This window comes from Lolium perenne, chromosome 4 (assembly GCF_019359855.2).
Source record: "Lolium perenne isolate Kyuss_39 chromosome 4, Kyuss_2.0, whole genome shotgun sequence".
Lineage (NCBI taxonomy): Eukaryota > Viridiplantae > Streptophyta > Magnoliopsida > Poales > Poaceae > Lolium > Lolium perenne.
The window spans coordinates 114157388-114183186 of NC_067247.2; the positions used below are offsets into that span (position 1 = coordinate 114157388).

The 25799-nt window shown below is 42.5% G+C and overlaps 1 protein-coding gene and 1 long non-coding RNA gene across 4 annotated transcripts in view; one reads left to right on the forward strand and one right to left on the reverse strand.

Moving 5' to 3' along the window:
- Positions 1–4770: 4770 nt before the first annotated feature.
- Positions 4771–25799, reverse strand: part of LOC139830897 (uncharacterized) — a 244015-nt gene continuing 222986 nt past the window's right edge. Inside the window, exon 2 of the long non-coding RNA XR_011744413.1 lies at positions 4771–5184. This is a non-coding gene — a long non-coding RNA (uncharacterized lncRNA). The remainder of the gene's footprint in view (positions 5185–25799) is intronic.
- On the forward strand, positions 12828–22662 carry LOC127293676 (serine/threonine-protein phosphatase BSL2 homolog). 3 transcript variants are annotated; one of them, XR_007846027.2, is made up of 22 exons: positions 12828–13244; positions 14432–14492; positions 14667–14745; positions 15047–15126; positions 15207–15301; positions 15407–15506; positions 15875–15944; positions 16873–16974; positions 17065–17146; positions 17673–17852; positions 18786–19056; positions 19169–19409; positions 19577–19747; positions 20074–20312; positions 20727–20811; positions 20898–20996; positions 21077–21276; positions 21364–21439; positions 21534–21669; positions 21743–21879; positions 21978–22258; positions 22329–22662. XR_007846027.2 is itself a non-coding variant. In XM_051323317.2 (21 exons), the coding sequence occupies exons 1-21, from the start codon at positions 12848–12850 to the stop codon at positions 22071–22073; spliced, it is 2997 nt and encodes a 998-aa protein (XP_051179277.1). In that variant the 5' UTR covers positions 12828–12847; the 3' UTR covers positions 22074–22662. The 3 variants fall into 3 exon arrangements, 2 of the variants coding, with proteins under 2 accessions (XP_051179277.1, XP_071674849.1); XM_051323317.2 differs by having other exon boundaries at positions 21978–22662; XM_071818748.1 differs by lacking the exon at positions 12828–13244 and adding an exon at positions 13775–13780 and having other exon boundaries at positions 21978–22662.

The window sequence follows — 25799 nt, forward strand, 5'->3', positions numbered from 1 at the left end:
TCCAGATAGTCCTTGTGTTGTCCTGAAAGCCTCGCATAAAAATTGTTAACAATAATATTACGGGGGAGCTCATGAATGGGACATTTGAGCATTAGTGATTTCAATCTCCCCCACGCTTGAGAAATATTCTCTCCATCACGAGGATAAAAGTTATAAATATAATTCCTATCAATATGCACTTCATGCGGAGGATAAAATTTAGAATAAAAGAGAGATGCAATTTCCTCCCAGCCAAGAGAATGCCTATTCTCCAACAATTTATACCAATGCGCTGCTTTACCGCATAAAATAAACAGAGAATAGCTTCTTCCTCACTTCATCCATAGAGATACCTGCACACTTGAATAACCCACATAATTCGTGCAAAAACAGTAAATGATCTCTAGGATGGACAGTTCCATCCCCTTTATAGTGGTTGTCCATAACACGTTCAATAATTTTCATGGGTATTTTATACGGAATACTTTCAAAGAGTGGATTTAAAATATCAGAAGCATTATTAGAGTTATCGCATATGGGAGATAAAGCATTATCAGAACAAATTTTCTCCCCTAAAGATGGGAAGCTAAAAAGACCACAAAAACTAGCTTCCCCAAGCTTAGACTTCTTTATAGCATTAGCAGTAATTGCATTCATACTAATAACATCGCTACTAGCATGCAAATAAGGTTCCATAGGTTTTTTAATTTTCGCATCAAACAATTCTAAATCAGGAAAAAGATTAAAAAGCTCACTAAATTTTTTGTTGTTTTCCATTATGCCTAACTAGTGTAAACAAGAAACAAAAAGTTGCAATTGCAGGATCTAAAGGAAATAGCTTCGAGTACTTACAATGACGAAAATAGCTTAGTAGCCAAGATCCGGAGTGTGAGTACCTTTTACCTTTCCTCCCCGGCAACGGCGCCAGAAAAGTGCTTGATGTCTACGTTCCCCCTCCTTTCCTGTAGACAGTGTTGGGCCTCCAAGTGCAGAGGTTTGTAGAACAGCAGCAAGTTTCCCTTAAGTGGATACCCAAGGTTTATCGAACTCAGGGAGGAAGAGGTCAAAGATATCCCTCTCATGCAACCCTGCAACCACAAAGCAAGAAGTCTCTTGTGTCCCCAACACACCAAATAGGTGCACTAGTTCGGCGAAGAGATAGTGAAATACAGGTGGTATGAATATATATGAGCAGTAGCAACGGTGCCAGAAAATAGCTTGCTGGCGTGTAGTTGATGGTGGTAGTATTGCAGCAGTAGTAACACAGTAAAACAATAAACAAGCAGTAGTAACTCAGCAGTATTTAGGAACAAGGCCTAGGGATTACACTTTCACTAGTGGACACTCTCATCATTGATCACATAACAGAACAGATAAATGCATACTCTACACTTTTGTTGGATGATGAACACATTGCGTAGGATTACACGAACCCTCAATGCCGGAGTTAACAAGCTCCACAATAATGCTCATGTTTTAGTAACCTTTAGTGTAAGATAGATCAACAGACTAAACCAAGTACTAGCATAGCATGCACACCGTAACCTTCATGCATATGTAGGAGGAATAGATCACATCAATATTATCATAGCAATAGTTAACTTCATAATCTACAAGAGATCATAATCATAGCATAAACCAAGTACTAACACGGTGCACCCACTGTCGCCTTTACACACGTGCAGGAGGAATAGAACTACTTTAATAACATCACTAGAGTAGCACATAGATAGTAGTGATACAAACTCATATGAATCTCAATGAGATCATTGTATTGAAGTACATGGAAGAGAGATGAACCACATAGCTACCGGTACAGCCCCGAGCCCCGATGGAGAACTACTCCCTCCTCATGGGAGCAGCAGCGGTGATGAAGATGGCGGTGGAGATGGCAGCGGTGTCGATGGAGAAGCCTTCCGGGGGCACTTCCCCGTCCCGGCAGGGTGCCGGAACAGAGTTCTGTCCCCCGAATTGGAGTTTCGCGACGGTGGCGGCGCCCCTGGAGTCTTTCTGGAGTTTCGTCAATTGGTATCGAGGTTTTAGGTCGAAAGGGGTTATATAGGTGAAGAGGCGGCGCAGGAGGGTCGACAGGGTGGCCTCACCCTAGGCCGGCGCGGCCAGAGGCCAGCCCGCGCGGCCCTATGGTGTGGGGCCCCCCTGGCCCCTCTCCGACTCTTGTTCGGTGTTCTGGAGCCTTCCGGGAAAAATAGGAGGTTTGGCGTTGATTTCGTCCAATTCCGAGAATATTGCCCGAACAGCCTTTCTGGAACCAAAAACAGCAGAAAACAGCAACTGGCCTCTCGGCATCTCGTCAATAGGTTAGTTCCGGAAAACGCATAAAAATGATATAAAGTGTGAACAAAACATGTTGGTATTGTCATAAAACAAGCATGGAACATCGGAAATTATAGATACGTTGGAGACGTATCAGGGGGCCCTGGGGGGCCCACACATGTGGCCGGCGCGGCCCAGGGGGGTCGCCCCCCTGTTGTGTGGCTGCCCCGTAGCCCTTCCGACTCCGCCTCTTCGCCTATTTAAGCCTCCCTGACCTAAATCTTCGATACGGATAAGCCATGGTACGAGAAACCTTCCAGAGCCGCCGCCATCGCGAAGCCAAGATCTGGGGGACAGGAGTCTCTGTTCCGGCACGCCGCCGGGACGGGGAAGTGCCCCCAGAAGGCATCTCCATCGACACCACCGCCATCTCCATCACCGCTGCTGTCTCCCATGAGGAGGGAGTAGTTTTCCCTCGAGGCTGATGGCTGTACCGGTAGCTATGTGGTTAATCTCTCTCTCCATGTACTTCAATACAATGATCTCATGAGCTGCCTTATATGATTGAGATCCATATGATGAGCTTTGTAATCTAGATGTCGTTATGCTATTCAAGTGGATTTTACTTATGTGATCTCCGGAGACTCCTTGTCCCACGCGTGTAAAGGTGACAGTGTGTGCACTGTGTGGGTCTCTTAGGCTATATTTCACAGAATACTTATTCACTGAGTTATGATTTGAGTCGGATGTCTCTATGAAATTGTGGTGTGTTAGTACCTCCTATGAATGCTCACAGTGACAGCGTGGGGTGTTTATTAGTACTTGGGAATACATCTTTAAGGTTTGCCTACATGATGAATTAGTGTTCGTTATCTTGCCAAAGAGTAATTCAGAATAGCATAGTGAAGTGCTTATTTATATTCCTTTATGATTGCAATGTGCTTTATATCACTATTAATCTATGTGCTACTCTAGTAATGTTATTAAAGTATTTTATTCCTCCTCCATGATGTAATGGTGACAGTGTGTGCATCATGTAGTACTTGGCGTAGTTTATGATTGTAATCTTTTGTAGATTATGGAGTTAACTATTACTATGATAGTATTGATGTGATCTATTCCTCCTTTCATAGCTTGATGGTGACAGTGTGCATGCTATGTTAGTACTCGGTATAATTGCGTTGGTCTATCATGCACTCTAAGGTTATTTAAATATGAACATCGAATGTTGTGGAGCTTGTTAACTCCGGCATTGATGTGCTCTTGTAGCCCTACACAATTAATGGTGTTCATCATCCAACAAGAGAGTGTAGAGTGGTTTTATTATGTGATCAATGTTGAGAGTGTCCACTAGTGAAAGTATGATCCCTAGGCCTTGTTTCCAAATACTGCAATCATCGCGTATTTACTGTTTTACTGCATCTTTACTTCCTGCAATATTAGTACCATCGACTGCACGCCAGCAAGCTATTTTCTGGCGCCGTTACTACTGCTCATATTCATTCATACCACTTGTATTTCACTATCTCTTCGCCGAACTAGTGCACCTATACATCTGACAAGTGTATTAGGTGTGTTGGGGACACAAGAGACTTCTTGTATCGTGATTGCAGGGTTACTTGAGAGGGATATCTTTGACCTCTTCCTCCCTGAGTTCGATAAACCTTGGGTGATTCACTTAAGGGAAACTTGCTGTTGTTCTACAAACCTCTACTCTTGGAGGCCTGATGTCTACGAGAGCTTCTATTCTTGTAGACAGTGTTGGGCCTCCAAGAGCAGAGGTTTGTAGAACAGCAGCAAGTTTCCCTTAAGTGGATCACCCAAGGTTTATCGAACTCAGGGAGGAAGAGGTAAAAGATATCCCTCTCATGCAACCCTGCAACCACAAAGCAAGAAGTCTCTTGTGTCCCCAACACACCTAATAGGTGCACTAGTTCGGCGAAGAGATAGTGAAATACAGGTGGTATGAATGAGTATGAGCAGTAGTAACGCAGCAGTAGTAACGCAGCAGTAGTAACGCAGTAAAACAGTAAACAAGCAGCGATAGCAGTATTTAGGAACAAGGCCTAGGGAATAGACTTTCGCTAGTGGACACTCTCAACTTTGATCACATAACAGAATAGATAAATGCATACTCTACACTCTTGTTGGATGATGAACACATTGCGTAGGATTACACGAACCCTCAATGCCGGAGTTAACAAGCTCCACAATTCAATGTTCATATTTAAATAACCTTAGAGTGCAAGAAAGATCAACACGACTAAACCAAGTACTAACACAGCATGCACACTGTCACCTTCACACTATGTAGGAGGAATAGATCACGTCAATACTATCATAGCAATAGTTAACTTCACAATCTACAAGAGATCATGATCATAGCATACACCAAGTACTAACACGGATGCACACACTGTCACCATTACACCGTGCAGGAGGAATAAAACTACTTTAATAACATTGCTAGAGTAGCACATAGATAAATTGTGATACAAAACACATTGCAATCATAAAGAGATATAAATAAGCACTTCACTACGCCATTCATAACAGTGAGTAAGTATTCTGTGAAATATAGCCTAAGAGACCCACACGGTGCACACACTGTCACCTTTACACACGTGGGACAAGGAGTCTCCGGAGATCACATAAGTAAAACTCACTTGACTAGCACAATGACATCTAGATTACAAGCATCATCATATGAATCTCAATCATGTAAGGCAGCTCATGAGATTATTGTATTGAAGTACATAGGAGAGAGATGAACCACATAGCTACCGGTACAGCCCCGAGCCTCGATGGAGAACTACTCCCTCCTCATGGGAGCAGCAGCGGTGATGAAGATGGCGGTGGAGATGGCAGCGGTGTCAATGGAGAAGCCTTTCGGGGGCACTTCCCCGCTCCGGCAGGGTGCCGGAACAGAGACTCCTGTCCCCCAGATCTTGGCTTCGCGATGGCGGCGGCTCTGGAAGGTTTTCCGTATCGTGGTTCTTCGTATCAGGGTTTTCGCGACGGAGGCTTTAAGTAGGCGGAAGGGCATCCTCGGAGGGGGCCTGGGGCCACCACACCATAGGGCGGCGCGGCCCCCCCTCTGGCCGCGCCAGGGTGTGGTGTGGGGCCCCCAGGGCTTCCCTCTGGCGGCTCTCGGGTGTTCTGGATGGTTCCGGGAAAAATAGGAACCTGGGTCTTGATTTCGTCCGATTCCGAGAATATTTCGTTACTAGGATTTCTGAAACCAAAAACAGCAGAAATGTGAACCGGCACTTCGGCATCTTGTTAATAGGTTAGTTCCAGAAAATGCACGAATATGACATAAAGTGTGCATATAACATGTAGAAATCATCAATAATGTGGCATGGAACATAAGAAATTATCGATACGTCGGAGACGTATCAAGGCCCAACACTGTCTACAGGAATAGAAGCGTGCGTAGACATCAAGCTATTTTCTGGCGCCGTTGCCGGGGAGGTAAGGTAAAAGGTATTCACATCCTCCGACTACTAAGCTATTTCCTAGCATTGTTGCCGGTGTGTGAGTGCTCGAAGCTATTTCCTTTAGATCCTGCAATTGCATCTTTTTGTTTCTTGTTTTACACTAGTAAGGCATAATGGAAAATAACAATGAGCTTCTTATTCTATTTCCTGAGTTAAGACATGGATTGTTTGCTGCAAAAATTAAAAAACCTATGAAATCTTATTTGCATGCTAGTAGCAATGATATTAGTATGAACGCTTTGAACACCATTGTTGCTAATGATATGGAAAATTCTAAGCTTGGGGAAGCTGGTTTTGATGAGTATGACATTTTTAGTCCCCCAAGTTTTGAGGAGAAAATTTACTTTGATGATACTTTGCCTCCCATTTATGATGATTATAATGATAGTGGTCTTTTGGTGCCGTCTACTATGGAGAGTAAATTTTATTATGATTATACTATGCCTCCTACACTTGATGAGAATAATAATGATAGCTAATTTGTTGAATTTGCTCCCACTACAACTAATAAAATTGATTATGCTTATGTGGAGAGTAATAATTTTATGCATATAGCTCATGATAAGAATGTTTCATTTGATAGTTATATTGTTGAGTTTGTTCATGATGCTACTGAAAATCTTTATGAGAGAGGAAAATATGGTTGTAGAAGTTTTCATGTTACTAAAACACCTCTCTATATGCTGAAAATCTTGAAGTTGTGTTTGTCTAGTTTTCCTATGCTTGTTGCATTATGCCTACATGACTTGTTTATTTACAAGATTCCTTTTCATAGGAAGTGGGTTAGGCTTAAATTTGTTTTGAATTTGCCTTGATGCTCTCTTTTGCTTCAACTCGTATTTCTTGCGAGTGCATCATTAAAACTGCTGAGCCCATCTTAATGGCTATAAAGAAAGCACTTCTTGGGAGATAACCCATGTCTTTATTTTACTACAACAATTTTGTTTCATTAACTTTCAGTAGCTTTGTGCAATGTCCATAAGTGTTAAGAATGACTGTGTCACCTCTGAATATGTGAATTTTTGATTATGCACTAACCCTCTAATGAGTTTGTTTTGAGTTTGGTGTGGAGGAAGTTTTCAAGGGTCAAGAGAGGAGGATTATACAATATGATCAAGAAGAGTGAAAAGTTTAAGCTTGGGGATGCCCCCGTGGTTCATCCCTGCATATTTCAAGAAGACTCAAGCATCTAAGCTTGGGGATGCCAAGGCATCCCCTTCTTCATCGACAAATTATCAGGTCACCTCTAGTGAAACTATATTTTTATTCCGTCACATCTTATGTGCTTTACTTGGAGCGTCTACGTGCTTTTATTTTCGTTTTTTTATTTTCATTCTCTGAATAAATTCATGCTTGTGTGGGAGAGAGACACGCTCCGCTCGTTCATATGAACACTAGTGTTCTTCGTTTTTACTTTTAATGTTCATGGCGAAGGTTGAAACTGCTTCGTCCACTGTTATATGGTTGAAAACAGAAAATGCTCAATGTGGTAATTGGTATAATGTCTTGAATAATTTGATACTTGGCAATTGTTGTGCTCATATAGATCATGTTTAAGCTCATGCATCATGTACCTTGCACCCATTAATGAATAACTACATAGAGCTTGTTAAAATTTGGTTTGCATGATTGATCTCTCTAGAGTCTAGATATTTTCTGGTTAAGGTGTTTGAACAACAAGGAGACAATGTAAAGTCTTATAATACTTACAATATGTTCATATGTGAGCTTTGCTGCACCGTTTTATACTTGAGTTTGCTTCAAACAACCTTGCTAGCCTAGCCTTGTATTGAGAGGATTTCTTCTCATGCATCCAAATCCTTGAGCCAAAAACTATGCCATTTGTGTCCACCATACCTACCTACTACATGGCATTTCTCTGCCATTCCAAAGTACATTACTTGAGTGCTACCTTTAAAATTCTATTCTTTGCCTTTACAATATATAGCTCATGGGAAAATAGCCTTAAAAACTATTGTGGTGAAGAATATGTACTTATGTGTTTTATTTCTTAATAAGTTGCTTGTTGAGCGGTAACCATGTTTCTGGGGACGCCATCAACTTTTACACCTTTGTTGAATATCATGTGAGTTGCTATGCATGTTCGTCTTGTCTGAAGTAAGGGTGATTTATCATGATCAAATGGTTTGAGTATGCATATTGTTAGAGAAGAACATTGGGCCGCTAACTAAAGCCATGAATCATGGTGGAAGTTTCAGTTTGGACAATTAATCCTCAATCTCTTATGAGAATATTATCTGTTGTTGAATGCTTATGCATTAAAAGAGGAGTCCATTATCTGTTGTCTATGTTGTCCCGGTATGGATGTCTAAGTTGAGAATAATCAAAAACGAGAAATCAAATGCGATCTTTCTCCTTAGACCTTTGTACAGGCGGCATAGAGGTACCCCTTTGTGACACTTGGTTGAAACATATGCTATGCAATGATAATCCATGTTAATCCAAGCTAATTAGGACAAGGTGCGAGCACTATTGGTATACTATGCATGAGGCTTGCAACTTATAGGATATCTTATACATAACACATATGCTTTATTACTACCGTTGACAAAATTGTTTCTTGTTTTCAAAATGAAAAGCTCTAGCACAAATATAGTAATCCATGCTTCCCTCTGCGAAGGGCCATTCTTCTACTTTATTGTTGAGTCAGTTTACCTACTTCTTTCTATCTTAGAAGCAAACACTTGTGTCAACTGTGTGCATTGATTCTTACATGTTCACCTATTTCACTTGTTATATTACTTTGTGTTGACAATTATCCATGAGATAAACATATTGAAGTTGAAAGCAACCGCTGAAACTTATATCTTCCTTTGTGTTGCTTCAATGCTTTCTACTAAGAATTTATTGCTTTATGAGTTAACTCTTATGCAAGTCTTATTGATGCTTGTCTTGAAAGTACTATTCATGAAAAGTCTTTGCTATATGATTCAGTTGTTTAGTCATTGTTTTACCATTGCTTTGAATCACTTCATTCATCTCATATGCTTCACATTAGTATTGATCAAGATCATGTTGGTAGCATGTCACTTAAGAAATTATTCTTGTTATCGTTTACCTACTCGAGGGCGAGCATGAACTAAGCTTGGGGATGCTTGATACGTCTCCAACGTATCTATAATTTCTTATGTTCCATGCTAGTTTTATGACAATACCTACATGTTTTGTTCACACTTTATATCGTTTTGATGCTTTTTCCGGAACTAACCTATTGACAAGATGCCGAAGTGCCAGTTCCTGTTTTCTGCTGTTTTTGGTTTCAGAAATCCTAGTAAGGAAATATTCTCGGAATTGGACGAAATCAACGCCCAACATCTTATAATTGCACGAAGTTTCCAGAACACCGGAGAGGCACCAGAGGGGAGCCATGGGGGGCCCACACATGTGGCCGGCGCGGCCCAGGGGGGGCGCCCCCCTGTTGTGTGGCTGCCCCGTAGCCCTTCCGACTCCGCCTCTTCGCCTATTTAAGCCTCTCTGACCTAAATCTTCGATACAGATAAGCCATGGTACGAGAAACCTTCCAGAGCCGCCGCCATCGCGAAGCCAAGATCTGGGGGACAGGAGTCTCTGTTCCGGCACGCCGTCGGGACGGGGAAGTGCCCCCGGAAGGCATCTCCATCGACACCACCGCCATCTCCATCACCGCTGCTGTCTCCCATGAGGAGGGAGTAGTTCTCCCTCGAGGCTGATGGCTGTACCGGTAGCTATGTGGTTAATCTCTCTCCATGTACTTCAATACAATGATCTCATGAGCTGCCTTACATGATTGAGATCCATATAATGAGCTTTGTAATCTAGATGTCGTTATGCTATTCAAGTGGATTTTACTTATGTGATCTCCGGAGACTCCTTGTCCCACGTGTGTAAAGGTGACAGTGTGTGCACCGTGTGGGTCTCTTAGGCTATATTTCACAGAATACTTATTCACTGAGTTATGATTTGAGTCGAATGTCTCTATGAAATTGTGGTGTGTTAGTACCTCCTATGAATGCTCACAGTGACAGCGTGGGGTGTTTATTAGTACTTGGGAATACATCTTTAAGGTTTGCCTACATGATGAATTAGTGTTCGTTATCTTACCAAAGAGTAATTCAGAATAGCATAGTGAAGTGCTTATTTATATTCCTTTATGATTGCAATGTGCTTTATATCACTGTTAATCTATGTGCTACTCTAGTGATGTTATTAAAATAGTCTATTCCTCCTCCATGATGTAATGGTGACAGTGTGTGCATCATGTAGTACTTGGCGTAGTTTATGATTGTAATCTCTTGTAGATTATGGAGTTAACTATTACTATGATAGTATTGATGTGATCTATTCCTCCTTTCATAGCTTGATGGTGACAGTGTGCATGCTATGTTAGTACTCAATATAATTGCGTTGGTCTATCATGCACTCTAAGGTTATTTAAATATGAACATCGAATGTTGTGGAGCTTGTTAACTCCGGCATTGAGGTGCTCTTGTAGCCCTACACAATTAATGGTGTTCATCATCCAACAAGAGAGTGTAGAGTGGTTTTATTATGTGATCAATGTTGAGAGTGTCCACTAGTGAAAGTATGATCCCTAGGCCTTGTTTCCAAATACTGCAATCATCGCTTATTTACTGTTTTACTGCATCTTTACTTCCTGCAATATTACTACCATCAACTGCACGCCAGCAAGCTATTTTCTGGCGCCGTTACTACTGCTCATATTCATTCATACCACTTGTATTTCACTATCTCTTCGCTGAACTAGTGCACCTATACATCTGACAAGTGTATTAGGTGTGTTGGGGACACAAGAGACTTCTTGTATCGTGATTGCAGGGTTGCTTGAGAGGGATATCTTTGATCTCTTCCTCCCTGAGTTCGATAAACCTTGGGTGATTCACTTAAGGGAAACTTGCTGTTGTTCTACAAACCTCTGCTCTTGGAGGCCCAACACCGTCTACAGGAATAGAAGCGTGCGTAGACATCAATGTACTCCTTTTAATAGAGTACCGGAGCAAAGCATTAACACTCCGTGAACACATGTGATCCTCACATCATAGCCACCCCCTCCGGTTATCCTAATTTATAGTCACTTTGGGGCCTCGGGTTCTGGACAACAATATGTGTATACAACTTGCAGATATGATCAAAAACAATAATTATCCTCATGAATCAATAACATATTCATATTTGAGATCATGACACTCGGGCCCAAAATGACAAGCATTACGTATAGCAAGTTGCAACAATGCCAAAAATACAAACAACGGATACTAGGCACTATGCCCATAATAATCTTATAGCTATTACATGACCAATCTCATCCAATCCCTACCATTCCCTACAGCCTACAGTGGGAAATTAGTCACACATGGATGGGGGAATCATGTATGGTTGATGCAGAGGCGTCGGTGATGGCGATGATCTCCTTCAAATCCCCGTCCCGGCAGGGTACCAGAACGGAGCTTCTGGTATCTGGATTGGTGTTTCTGGTGATGACGGAGCAGCGGAACTCTTTCTGGAAGAACGTCGAACCCCCCTCGATTTTCAGGTCAGGAGGCTTATATAGTGCGAAGGAGAGGTCGAGGGGGTGGCCGAGGCGGCCAGACCACCCTTAGGCGCGGCCAAGGCCTGGTCCGCGCCTAGGGTGGGTGTGGGCCCCTCGTGGCCTCCCTCCGTCTCGTATTCTGGCTCCGGGAGTCTTCAGCTGAAATATGAGTTTTTCTATATTTTCCAGGAATTTTCCCGAAAGTTGGATTTCTGCACAAAAACGAGACACCAAAGCAATTCTGTTGAAAACAACGTTAGTCCGTGGTAGTTGTATTCAAATCATACAAGATAGAGGGCAAACAACAACAAAAGTGTTGGAGAAAGTAGATACGTTTTGAACGTATCGCAAAGCACGTGGCAGGTACAAATTGCGAGGAGACCCCTAGCTACACTCGCCCTAAAGAACCTAATATTTGAAGATAATGGCTCCTCATTTACAAAAACAACCCTAAAAAGAAAGTTGCAAAAGTAATCAAGTCCTTGAGTGTCTCTGCCACCAGTTGCCGGCGTCCTCAAGGCGTCGCCGCCGAGGAACAAGGACGAAATGCTCGAGCGCCCCCTTCCGGCGAAGATCCACCGCACCTGGACACCTCCAAGCTGCCGGTGACGTACCACTTGGCGGCGAAGAAGCGCCAAGCTCCAGCAGAAGCGGAGAAAAGCTTCCACATCGGAGGTTGAACAGAGGCCGCCAGGCCGGTCGAAGATCGCAGAGGCGTGGATGCCATCCGCACGGTTGAGCTCGTTGACGATGCACCACTGCAACAAAGGCTGGCGTCCCTCCCTCACCTCAACGTCAGGACGGAGAAGAAGACTTGTGAGCGACCAAACGCATTTTTTTGTGTGTAAAAAATGCATTGTTGGGAAGCAAACATGGTCCATGTAAACGCAGTCGATCCATTCACTTGGGGGCGTTGAAGATGGGCTGACTTGTGAGCGAGCAAAGCAAAGAGAAGGCACGAAACGAGATAGAGAGGCGAGAACGGGAAAACCGCAGCAGCGAGTGAAACCACCAGGAATGTTTCTTTTCTTTGCCCAGTCTTCTCTCTCCTCCAGCTCGGCCCGTCCTTGCTTCGTCCATCTCTCCGTCCGTCCCCCCGTTCGTCTCCTCCGCTCCAACCAAAAACCACCTCCTCCAGATTTGCAGCTTGCCCCCCCGAATTCCCCGTTCCATCCCATCCCACCTCCGCGCCGCGCGCACCCTCCGGCCGGCCTCCCGAATTCCCACTCTCCCGGGAGGAGCCTCCTCCCTTGGCTCTCTCCTCCCCCACTCCCTCTCTCGCGCGCTCGTCGCGATCGCATCGCCGAGCCGAGCCGAGCCAGCCCGACCAGGCGGAACCCGACAAATCGCGCGGTGCCGCGGCATCCCCAATCTCGCCGCGCCGCGCCGGGCGCAGGGGGGGAAGAAGAATCTAGGGTTCCGCCGCCCCAATTCCGCGGCTCCGGCGGCGGCCGCGGCGGCGCGCGCCTCCTCGTAGCGCCGGCGCGCTTGAGGGATCTCGACGCCCGACCACCAACCCTAGGAGCAGCGGCGAGGCCGGGCGGCCATGGACGTGGACTCGCGCATGACCACGGAGTCCGACTCCGACTCCGACGCCACCACCGCGAACGCGCTCGGCAGGGGGGGCTCGGGGAGCGAGACCTCCTCCTCCTCCGCCCCCTCCACGCCCGGAACACCCACTACGACGCCCACTCCGTCCTCTCCGGCCGCGGCGGGGACGGGGCCCAGGCCCGCGCCCGGGTACACGGCCGTGAACGCGGTCATCGAGAAGAAGGAGGACGGGCCGGGCTGCCGCTGCGGCCACACGCTCACGGCCGTGCCCGCCGTCGGGGAGGAGGGCGCGCCGGGCTACGTCGGCCCAAGGCTCATCCTCTTCGGCGGGGCCACCGCGCTCGAGGGCAACTCCGCCACGCCGCCCTCATCAGCTGGCAGCGCTGGGATCCGTATGCCTTCTATCACGTGCCCTGTAATTTCTCACGTTGTCTATTAGAGCAATTTCCTTCCCGGGCCAGATAACATATCAACCTGGAGTACTAGTGTCTGGTATACAAACTTTATTATGATCCCATTTCAAAATTTAATAATATCCATGCTTCATGTTTTTTACTAAAAAATCATGCTATTTTGTGGATGAAATACAGTGGGGCGGGATAAGATTCTGATTTCATTTTAAAACCAATCTCCATGCTTCATGTTAGTCACCAACAAATCATGCTATTTTCCGGATGAAGCCGGCCTCAAAGCCAAATTTCAGAGAGTCTAGGTACCCGAAAGATAGCAAACAAATTATGTTCAGGAGCTAAATTCGAGCTATTTTGATGAACAGAATCTAGTGGACCATAATGCCGAATGTACAAGATACCGCTGGCCGCCCGGTTCCTGAGACCAAACTGCTTCACTGGACTGGAATGCCTAATGCCATATCATGTAGAGTATGTAGCAGTAATAATGACTAGTGCCATTTCCTGCGCTGGGATCCACATGCCTTCTAGTTTCTCACGTTGTCTCGTGACCACGCTTCTTTAGAGACAGTATGTGAGAGCTTTTTTTTTTTTTGGGGCGGGATAAGATAGCAGCCTGGAACAGTGTCTGGGTTACAAAAATAAATCTCCATGCTTCAGGTTAGTTATCGAGAAATCATGCTATTTTCTGGATCAAGTCAGCCTCAAAGCAAAATTTGAGCGAGCCTGGGAACCCCGAAAGATACTGAACAACATATATTTAGGAACTAAATTCCATCTATTTTGATGAATTGAATCTAGTGGACTGTAATGGTGAATGCACAAGATGCCGCTGGCCGGTTCCTACCCATGTAGTGGACTGTAATGGTGAATTCCATCTAATGCCATTTCATGTAGCAGTAAAATTGACTATTGCCATACTCCTACTTTTTTCTAGCCAAGTTAGGAGGAAACAAAACTTCTTGAAGACCTGCATTGACATGAAATTACTGTCTTTCTTTTTGGGTTCCTTTCTTAAGTTTTTAATTTTTTTTGGAAAAATTGTTTGTAGCAGTATCCAAAGCGTTCTTTGAAACGAGAAAGTAGATCATCTTATCTGGCGAGGAATGCTAGTTTTGTCCCCCAGTCAACTACATAGGTGACTATCTCAGCGATCTCCTTGTTTGCAGGTCTTGCCGGCGCCACAGCAGACGTCCACTGTTATGATGTATTATCAAATAAGTGGAGCAGGTAGGGTATTCCATGGATGGTTTTCTTACTTTTTCTTCTTAAATATCTTATACTCCTGCTTGGGTACTAATTCAGTAAATCTTTACAACTCTTGTCTTTTGGGGTGCCATGATAGTTTTATTTTAGCACTCAGAAAATCAGCAAACCTATTTAACCACAACACTACTTTGTCAGGCTTACTCCACTTGGCGAGCCTCCTTCACCAAGAGCTGCACATGTAGCAACTGCAGTTGGAACCATGGTTGTCATTCAGGTATGTGTTTCTTACTCTTGGCTTATCAATCTAGTGACCAGACTAGTGCCTAATCATTGTCTCTGGACAACTAATCTGTCATTACCTGTTTTTGGGGGTCTAAGCATCTCTCTTTTTTTAATTTTTTTTGTCTGCACCGTATTATGACCCCTCTATTCTTATCTACAAAGGCAACTCGTATAGCATACTTGTTAAAAACAATGCATGGGATCCTGCAAGAGTTCCATCTATTGTTTACTTAAGCTTTATTGAGGCAAACATTAAGTATCTCACCTCTCTTTCATCATTTCTTTTTGTCCAGGGTGGAATTGGCCCTGCTGGTTTATCTGCAGAGGATCTTCATGTTCTAGATCTTACACAACAAAGACCGCGATGGCACAGGTTATCATTGTTCCTCACCGATTTGAGTTTAGAGCTGTATTTCTTCATTATCTCTTCTGAGGGTGCTATACGATCTATAGAGTGGTGGTTCAAGGACCTGGTCCAGGTCCAAGATATGGGCATGTGATGGCCTTGGTTGGACAGAGGTTCTTGTTGACTATAGGTGGAAATGATGGTAGGCAATTGCTTCCTTAAACATCTCTCAAGATTTAACAGTTATTCCTAGCACTTGGGTCCATGCTGAACGGTGCTGGTACTGGGATGATTTTCATTTGCTTAGGAAAGCGGCCTCTGGCAGATGTATGGGCACTTGATACTGCAGCTAAGCCATATGAATGGAGGAAACTTGAACCGGAAGGTGAAGGACCACCACCATGCATGTAAGTGTTTAATGTGGCATATTACATTACACTGATGAGCTACAAATAATGTATTGGTGACCGTGGCTTGAGATATTATGAAATCATCCTGATAATATAGCATTATATTACACCACTAAACTACAATCTTGTGCACTTTTACTCCATTATTAATATTAAGCTATGTATAATATGTGTTGCTATTTATTTTGCATGGTAATGGTACAGAGTAGCATGATGTGGCAAAGTTAACAGCCATATTGGTATTGCCCATTCAGTTTGTTGTGATCCAACTTCTGCATTTAGGTCATATTCTTTTATTTAATTTACTGGAAGTAGAAATAGTTTGATCTTCTTTCACTAAATTTATATTGTGGTATGTACTTCAGGTATGCCACTGCGAGTGCACGATCTGATGGTCTACTTTTGCTTTGCGGTGGGAGAGATGGTAATAGTGTGGTACGTGAGACAATGTCAACATTAACATTCTTATATACTCCATCCGTTCCAAAATACATGGTGTTTTAGAAATGGGCACAAACTCCAACATGCAACTCTAATCGGATTTTTTGTACTTATTAGTAAATTTTAAATAAAATCAAAATTAAGAAATATTTTTCATGACACATTTACTAATGATTATATTCACATTTGACCAATCTCAACAATTTTTAATATATAGAATTATAAGTAGTCAAAGCTATAAAGTTTGACTGCATGTTTCTCCGACTAAATCTACTCTCCCATGGAGCTAGTAGTATGTGGTGAACCTTTTGCTGGAGCTGAATTTATATGACTAAATGAAATGGAAATAAAAAATGCTTGCAACATAAAAAATATTGTCTGTGTGTTTCTAGTCATTAGATGTCAAACTATCTTAACAAGGTTCCTTCATATCCTGTTGTGCAAGGAGTGGAGCGATTCTTTCAACAATTGCACATTTCATGTATCTAAAATCTTGAACTCTGAGTTTTGAGGAGGCACGGTATTATGTGAAATGAAAAATAATTTTGTTAATTGCTAGCTAACAATTTCACATCACATGAATCAAGGGAAAATGATCATGATTGTGCGTGGCAAGTAGTTAATGCACGTACAGATACATGACTATATCACACCCATTTGCCAAGCAGCAGCTATTGAGTCATGACTGCATTATTTTCTGGTAGCTAGCTATACATTCTTTTGAAAGGAAAATGAGGCACGTAGTGCTCAAATCCTGCAAGTGATAGAATCATCATATTCGTGAAGTACATGTCCTGAATTTCACTACATATGTCTAGTTGTCCTTGATTAATAGTAAAACTAGTACATATTTCTGTTGCCTTACTTCTATGAGTTCAATATCATTAATAGGAGGTAACAATAGTTTTTTGTTACCCATCAGCCCTTATCAAGTGCATATGGTCTTGCAAAACATAGAGATGGGCGCTGGGAGTGGGCAATTGCCCCTGGTGTCTCCCCATCACCAAGATACCAACATGCAGCTGTAAGATGTCATTCAATCCCTATCCCTTTCTTCCCTAAAAATGTTATCCCGGTTTGGTGTTTGTGTAAATGCCTGTTTCATTGCTGTTAGGTATTCGTGAATGCACGCCTTCATGTGTCAGGAGGTGCTCTTGGAGGCGGTCGGATGGTAGAGGACTCCTCGAGTGTTGCAGGTTCTGGTTTTAAGACTTAATTTACCTTTTTACAGTATGAATTTAACAATTTTGGGATGAGATCATGCATCCCAAGCTCATAATTTGTGCTTCTTATTGGCAGAAATGTCTTTCAGAAAAATCTTATTTATTTTTGGCTTAAATGCATTCTGAATTCCTTTTGGTGGATTCCTAGTATCCAAATTTCGCATAAAAGCCCGAATTGTACAAAATACCTGAATACTAGTTAGTAGTTTTTTTCAGTGTTGTAATTTTGAAGTCATTGCTCAAACTCCACTTGCTAATTATGTCAATCTGTATAAAATTTACGAATGGTAAAATATTTCCTACAGTTCATTCTTGTTAACGTGTGCTGATATGAGCCAGTTTTCTGCTTTTGCCAGCATTGAAATTAGCCTAGGCCATTTGAAGCTGCATCAGCACCATAGTTAGTGGCTTAGGCACTTTGACTACTTCCGTTGTCTACAAGAATTACGATTTGAGTCCTGCAAATTTGAATAACATGTACCATTCTACCTGATCTCAGTGCTGGACACGGCTGCCGGAGTTTGGTGCGACACAAAGTCAGTTGTCACAACTCCCAGGACAGGAAGATATAGTGCAGATGCAGCAGGAGGTGATGCTGCTGTTGAACTTACACGGCGTTGTAGGCATGCGGCAGCTGCTGTTGGCGATTTAATATTCATTTATGGAGGTTTGCGGGGAGGTGAGCTAATAATTGTCCATAGAAACATGCGTTTTTGTCATACTGTTTTATGAATATGATACCTCAAGTTCCCCACCTTTTGCTACCTTTAGGTGACTTGTTACTATATTCTATCGTTGATCTGTGCTGTTGCAAATTAACCAAGAACTATCCATTTATCATTACATACAGCATGTAGATTTCCTGCATATGTGCCAAGCTTTGACTTTGCTGGGTCTTCATACCTCCTTTTATACTTCCAGAGTCTATTTGTTTTTATTTATTTTATTTTATTTATGAACACACAACTCGTCATGCCATATATCATTTACAATTCATCAAGATCAAATAAAATGATCATCCTTCACGTGGTACTCCATTAGGGACGATTACTTAGCTCACAAATGTATATTTTCCACACCTTGGTCATTTGGTATTCTAGGATGAACATGTTCTTTGTGAATGATGTTTAAGGTATTTGCGTCTGTTCCTGTGAGTTATCAAGTAATGGTATGGTTAACGGATGCTGTGGTTTGTCTCCAGGATGTAATTTCTGAACAGATTGACATTAATTTTGATCTATCTCGTTGTGGCATTTTTGTCTCATGAGCTAACTTGTAAAGGATATGCACTACCCATCTAGTCCTTTACTGGTAGTACATTAGGAATGACCTCTCACTAAATGCTGACCGTCACACAAATATCTTCTTTTGTGTCTGAGGTTGATTTTGTTGGTAGTTCATGTAAGTACCGTAGTATTGTAATAATCCTTTGTTCCTTTATCTGAAGTACACTAAAAACATATTTAATCGTCTACAGTAATTATATGCTTTTTAGTTGGGATACAATTCATTTAGATTTGTTTATTGAGTAAGCTTTGTCGTCTTTATAATTTCATTTTATGGATATCACCTTTGCTTATTTTGTGCTAACAAGATGGGATTACCATTGTAGGTGTACTGCTAGATGATCTTCTTGTTGCTGAAGATCTTGCAGCTGCCGAAACGACAACTGCTGCTAATCACGCAGCAGCCAGTGCAGCAGCCACTGACACACAAGCTGGAAGAGCACCTGGAAGATATGCTTACAATGACGAACGTACAAGACAAGCAGCTCCGGAATCAGCTGCTGATGGATCTGTTGTTCTTGGAACCCCAGTTGCCCCTCCTCTTAACGGGGACATGTATACTGATATTAGCCCTGAGAACGCCGTGCAGGGTCAGAGGTACACTATTTGTTTCATAAATGTGTTCTTGTGTTTTTTCAGTAGCGAGTTTATTTTAGTTGTATAATTATTATTTCACAGTGATTTTTGTTCTGAAATTAATTTGTCACAGGAGATCAAACAAAGGTGTTGATTACTTGGTTGAAGCTTCAGCAGCAGAGGCGGAAGCAATCAGTGCTACTTTAGCCGCTGTAAAGGCTAGGCAGGTTAATGGTGACGCAGAAGAGCTGTCTGACAAGGAACAGTCTCCAGATTCAACATCAAGCAGCAAACATTCAAGCCTCATCAAACCAGACACAGCTCTTACGAACAACATGACACCTCCACCTGGGGTTCGGTTGCACCATAGAGCTGTGAGTACTGAGTAGGCTGTACGCGGCAATTTGTTGTATCATTTGTAGTTTGTTGTTTTGTTTGGCAGTTAATCTTATTCTAGGTCAATTTACTGATATATTGTGCAGTGCTTGATAAAAGTGCTTTTGCATCACACTGGGTGACATGCTCTTTTTTCTTCTTACAGGTGGTGGTGGCTGCAGAAACTGGAGGTGCCTTAGGTGGCATGGTAAGACAGCTTTCAATTGACCAGTTTGAGAATGAAGGAAGAAGGGTCAGCTATGGCACCCCTGAGAATGCAACTGCTGCAAGAAAGTTGCTTGACCGCCAGATGTCCATTAATAGTGTTCCTAAAAAGGTACTTTTCATATGGAAAGTATGGTCAGTCAAAACAAAACTGCTTATGTTCATTGATGTAAAGTTTTCATGCATGTATAAAATATATAGAAATCTGGTAGCTCAACTGTTATGGTAATGATAATGAGCCCTAGTAATTTAGAAATTTAGTGCTCAATATAGGCATTGGCTGAGATATGAGCTACTACTATTCCAAATTATATGAAGTTTTGGTAGGCTATTTTAACCTACCTAAACTTCATATAATTTAGACCAGAGGAAGTACTAGCCTACTTACTGTTCTTGGCAACTACTTAATTACTCTGTGTTCTGTCTATACTTATCCAGGTGATTGCAGCTCTGTTAAAACCTCGAGGTTGGAAGCCTCCCGTGCGAAGACAGTTCTTCTTGGACTGCAACGAGATTGCAGATTTGTGTGATAGTGCCGAGAGAATATTTTCAAGCGAACCAAGTGTTCTGCAACTTAAAGCCCCCATTAAAATATTTGGTGATTTACACGGTCAATTTGGTGACCTTATGAGATTGTTTGATGAGTATGGTGCTCCTTCAACGGCAGGAGACATTGCGTAAGTTCTTGTTTGAGTGAATAAAAGTGATACTTATCTTCAGTTATGGTTGTTTTTCAACATGCAAAAACCACACAACAAATTCTGATGCCATATATATTACTCCCTCCGCCCTGAAAAGGATGTTGCAGATTTTTCTAAATTCTGATGTATCTATACACCAAAAAGTGTCCGAATGCTTAGTGTATTATCAGCAAATATTTTCTTAGTGTATTATCTTTTGATACTTAACCCCGTTCAGTTTCATACTTCATTGCAAAACGAGTATATTTCCCTGTTCTCCCTATATCTCTAATAAATATTGAGCTGTTCCTACGCCTGTTGAATATACCATTAATCCTGTCCCTACATATTGAATATTTTTGGGGTTACTTTGGTCATCATCGGCTTGCTTAGTCTTGTCTCAATCTACAGGTATATCGATTATCTCTTCTTGGGTGATTATGTGGATCGTGGCCAGCATAGTTTAGAAACTATGTCCCTTCTTCTTGCTTTGAAGGTATCTAAACTTACCTTCATGCAAACTACTCTTGTTTTTATGTCATTTATTTGAATTTTAATATCCAAGTAAACTAAACATTTCAGGTTGAATATCCGCAAAACGTACATTTAATTCGTGGAAATCATGAGGCTGCAGATATTAATGCTTTGTTTGGCTTCCGAATAGAGTGTATAGAGAGAATGGTAATTTTTGTTGTGTATATTGCATTTCGTTGAAGACCAGCTTTCTTTTCTTACATTTGTGTTCTTTGCTGAAACAATAGGGTGAGCGAGATGGCATCTGGACATGGCATCGTATGAATAGGTTATTTAACTGGCTTCCTTTGGCTGCGCTGATAGAAAAGAAAATCATCTGTATGCATGGTGGCATCGGTCGGTCAATCAACCATGTAGAACAAATCGAGAATCTTCAAAGACCAATTACCATGGAAGCAGGCTCTGTTGTCCTCATGGATCTCCTATGGTCTGCATTGCAACAGCCCCCACTGATCTATACCCTTAGCTGGAATATTTTTATTTGATGCCCATGATCTTGTTGTGATGTTTACAGGTCCGATCCAACAGAGAACGATAGTGTTGAAGGATTAAGACCAAATGCTCGGGGGCCTGGTCTTGTTACATTTGGGGTTAGTGCTCCCTACTCCCTATGTTGATGAGCTCACCTTCTCTTCCCTTTGGCCCCTTCGATTTTCTGAAGCCTAACACATGTTGTTGACACAGCCTGATCGTGTTATGGAGTTTTGCAACAACAACGACCTTCAGTTAATTGTACGAGCGCACGAGTGCGTGATGGATGGTTTTGAGCGATTTGCTCAAGGCCACCTGATCACTCTTTTCTCTGCAACAAATTATTGTGGTGAGAATATGATTTGACATGGTGTAGTTTAACATGTTGGCTTGATTTTTGATTGATTGACATACAAATGCAGGTACTGCCAATAATGCTGGTGCAATCTTGGTTTTGGGTAGAGATCTTGTCGTTGTTCCAAAACTAATTCATCCTTTGCCCCCTGCAATCACATCACCTGAAACCTCTCCAGATCACATTGAAGATACATGGATGCAGGTAATACACTATTTTCTCACAAACGTTATTCTTTATTTGAACTAGCTCGACTGCTATGTTCCGTCTGTTAACTATGCTGCACATGGAATGGCATTCAGGAGCTGAATGCAAATAGACCAGCAACTCCAACCAGGGGCCGTCCGCAGGCAGCAGCAGCAGCAGCAAACGACCGAGGTGCTCTTGCCTGGATATAGTAGATTCATCAGATATCTGTTGATATGATCTATCTGAAGTCTCACTCTGCGGAATCTTATCCCTTTTCTGCACGAGTAAATGATTTATGTTGGAGGGATGGGTTGAGCCCACAACCATGCCAAAAGAGAATTATCTACAAGGAGTAGAGTTAAAGTGAATATTGGTTCATCTAGGACAGCACAAAGTATGAGCTCTCCAACTTGTTTCCCTAGCGTTATAAGTATGACATGTCGACTGACAGAGATTGTCTGAAGATCCACGGAGGCTTCTCTTGTACATACTCAGCTGCCGGTGGATATGGTGGTGTATGGCTCTTTTTTGCATCCAGTTGGACTGGCGAAAGGAGTAGTGTTATTGTACTAGGTATTCTTTATGTTCCCTTTTGGGATCTAGGGTTGTGATTTTGCAAAGGTGTTGTTGAGTTGCCACAGGGACTGGATCGAGGTCTGGTCATGTATAATAGTTCTGTGCCTACTACTTTTGTCCCGGCATACCCTCTGTAATGTCAGCCTGTCGCTGATGTTGTACAACTTTTGTATTTAAAGTTTTGGCAGTGGAATGGAGGTCGTGATCTCATTTATTGGAGAAGGGGTGTCACTGGTCATTTTTTATTTATATGAAAAAATACTGGCCCTTTACTGAATGTTTTTTGTGCTGATTCGGAATGAGAATGCTTATCTCTGATGTATGACTCTGTTCCTTTTTTCCTTTTCTTTCGGAAATAAGTTTACTGGGACGTTTTATAAAGTTTGTGTTTAGGACCAGTGCAGCACGGTTAAATGAGGTGAGCGTGTGCAGCGAGGATCTCAAAACACACGGTTAATTATAATGTGTCACTCCTTCCACATCAGTGATTGATTGGTGGCCTGGTCCTCCATCGCATACATGCCACGGTGGGTACTGGAAGAAGCTGATCCTGGTATGGATTCAGGAATGAGTATTCGAAGCCCATGAGCATCTGAAGCCCAGAAACTACATAAAATAGATAAGTAATAGCCCGTAAAGAGAAACCGACATTGTAGATAGTAACTGACCCAGGCTCAAAAAAGAGAAGAAGATAGTAACTGACCCGAGTTGGCCTCCGGAATCTAGGAGGAGCCGCCGAGGAGGGTACCCAATATTCGTTTTAAAGCAGAATCGTTGTAACCGTAGGTGTTCCGATGACTTTATCCGCCATCAATATACGTCACATACTTTGTTTGTCTGACTAATCGGCGAAACCACTAGTGCTCCCCTTTTTCCTAAAAACCCTAGTCCATAACAATGGACATTGCCGAGATTAACTCTTGTCAATTGGTATCGTATGTGGGAAATCGGAGCATTGGAGTCATGAATTCAGCGGTTTCTTTTCCACCAAGCAACAACTCGATGATCGTTGGTGGCCAGATCCATTTTTGGCTCCGTCAGTTTTCTTCCACACCCACCCCCTTCTCCCGGAGTTCGTGAACTTCAACCGGGGGATCGTCCTAATGATCGAAAGCTTCAACTTTCGCATTGGGACAAAAGGAGTCATCCGCCTCTCGAATCCGATCTGCTCATATCCGTCGGCGACGAACTTCACCATAGCTGCAACATAGACATGGCGCAACCGCTGAAGTCGAAGCGGGCCATTGATGGCATCGCAGTGGCCAGCGCACCCGGAGAAGGCGAAACGGGCGCAGCAGCGGAAGGACACACGTGCTGTCTACACTTTGTCTTCACTGATACATTAGCTGCCCAAATTTGGGCAGAAAATGGGTAACCGTGGACATGTCAGTCTGTTGCATTGCATTTAGCTGGGTTTTCCTGTCCTCCTGTCCACACGGACCAAAACAGCCCCGCGTCGCTTTGTTTGCGTTGGACCGATGGAGATGCCCTAAGGAGATGTTTGATTTAGGGGATATCCTCAAGTGGTTAGGTATTGCCACTAAAAATGGTTACCATCTGTTTGGTTTAAAGGGTGAGAGTGTCAGGGGCAACCAGAATCTAGGAATACTAGATGATTTCCCGCACGTTGCTGCGGGACATTGGTTACATAATATTTGTTATATGAGTTGGAGACAAAAGAAAGTAAAAAATAGGATGAGTAGTATGAATAATCATGTGAAGCACATTGTTTTTGTTGCCACAATAAAGCTATCATTTTGTGTATAGGAAAATTAATGATTTCCTAAACAGCTAAAAGATATCTGAGCTCAATATAAATTGCCCCTAATACAATTGTCCTAATGAATGTTTGAACACTAAGAGAAAATAAATCCCAAGATAAGTATTGTATTGTCTCTCTTGTTTTCAGTCTTAGGCTTCTGTTTGTTTTCTTGTTCTTGTCTTCAGTCTAGACTCTGAGTTGGTCAACTCATGTGTTGTATAAGCTCGTGTACTTTGCCTCTCTGAGGCTTTCTTCTTCCTGATTAAGCACATGCAGTTTTCCTGCATGGTTTGGAAAAAATTGCATTGTTGCTTCGTATTTTTAGTTTACCAGATGTACATATATAGTTCTTGGAAAGCTACACAGTGAGATGTATGCCTTGAGAATTTGTAATTGGAAGCATATTTCTAACCTCAAAGAGCGCACCTAGAGATATAATCAGTTAGATGATTGAGGCAATAAATACAGGGAAACTGTGTTGACAACTCGACATATATGATGGAACTGGTGAATTGGTGAATGCACTATTGGTACTACTGCTACAGAAGGGGGTGAATAAAAGGCTTATCCTCCTTGGTAGTCTTCTCCACACTGAAAGCCCCCTCACCTATCTGTGCAAATTATTAAAATAATTCACCCACCAGGGTTCATAGGGACAGTCTGAACATGAAAAATTGTATAAAAAGGTTGCAATACACCAAACTGGAAATCCGCAAAGCTGTGTAATAATCCCCAGTTTTGGAGAGATATCTTTCTTCTTTCCTGCAAGGAGTTTATTGAAGTGCAGCAAAACAAACGGAGATGCATCGAGCACTGTCGATAGACAGAAGACGCACTTGAATATGTACCAAGGGAATCAAAAGAATGGCAACAACGACAAGAACAACAGAAACCAGGTGGGTCAAGAAAAATTGAAAAGTGATTGGGGAAGAGTAGGAAGTTGTAGCAGAGTGTCTGGATGCTTGCAATTTCATAAGGCAATAGTGGCAGGCTGCCACAAAGGGCGTTCTCAAGGTCTGTTGACAGGATGTGCAGAACTGCTGACTGCTTTTATAGGACATGGTGGTCTTGTAGCCCAATGAGCAGAGATGAAATATGGTGGAGAGGTAGACGATCGGTTGGAGGAGCACTATTAGAGGATTGAAGGACGCCACTAATTAAGCAAAGGAAGTTTTCCAGCCACTATGCAGAACATATATTAAAAGTGAGGCACGATTGGGATATGAAAGGAGGCATATCCCAAAAGACATGGAGGAATTGATAATTAAGTAGTGAGAGAGGAGGTGGAACATGCACACTTAAGATTGTAGAATGCTGAATTAGTCAATGAGGGTGGAAAGGAAGAGATGATGCATGAAAGAGGACATGGACCTGGACTGGAATAGCATCGATGGAATAATGGCAAGATAAATGAAAAAGGGCATATGTGTGGACGCATGACCAACGGTGCTTGCTATGCCTATGTCTCCTGAGATTTTGGTGATTAGAAAAATAAAAACTTGACAGAAATTGTAGCAATATGTTGACATGGAATTGAAACTGATGGAAGTGATGTGGCATGCTTGCATGTTGAGAGAATTACCCTTAGTGGGTTGCT

Bases quoted from the DNA above. Each gene is read 5' to 3' on its own strand.
- LOC127293676 (XM_051323317.2), top strand. From the start codon at position 12,848: ATGGACGTGGACTCGCGCATGACCACGGAGTCCGACTCCGACTCCGAC. The intron at 15,127-15,206 runs GTTATCATTGTT...TACGATCTATAG, and splicing joins CAAAGACCGCGATGGCACAG to AGTGGTGGTTCAAGGACCTG. The intron at 17,853-18,785 runs GTGAGCTAATAA...TTACCATTGTAG, and splicing joins TTATGGAGGTTTGCGGGGAG to GTGTACTGCTAGATGATCTT.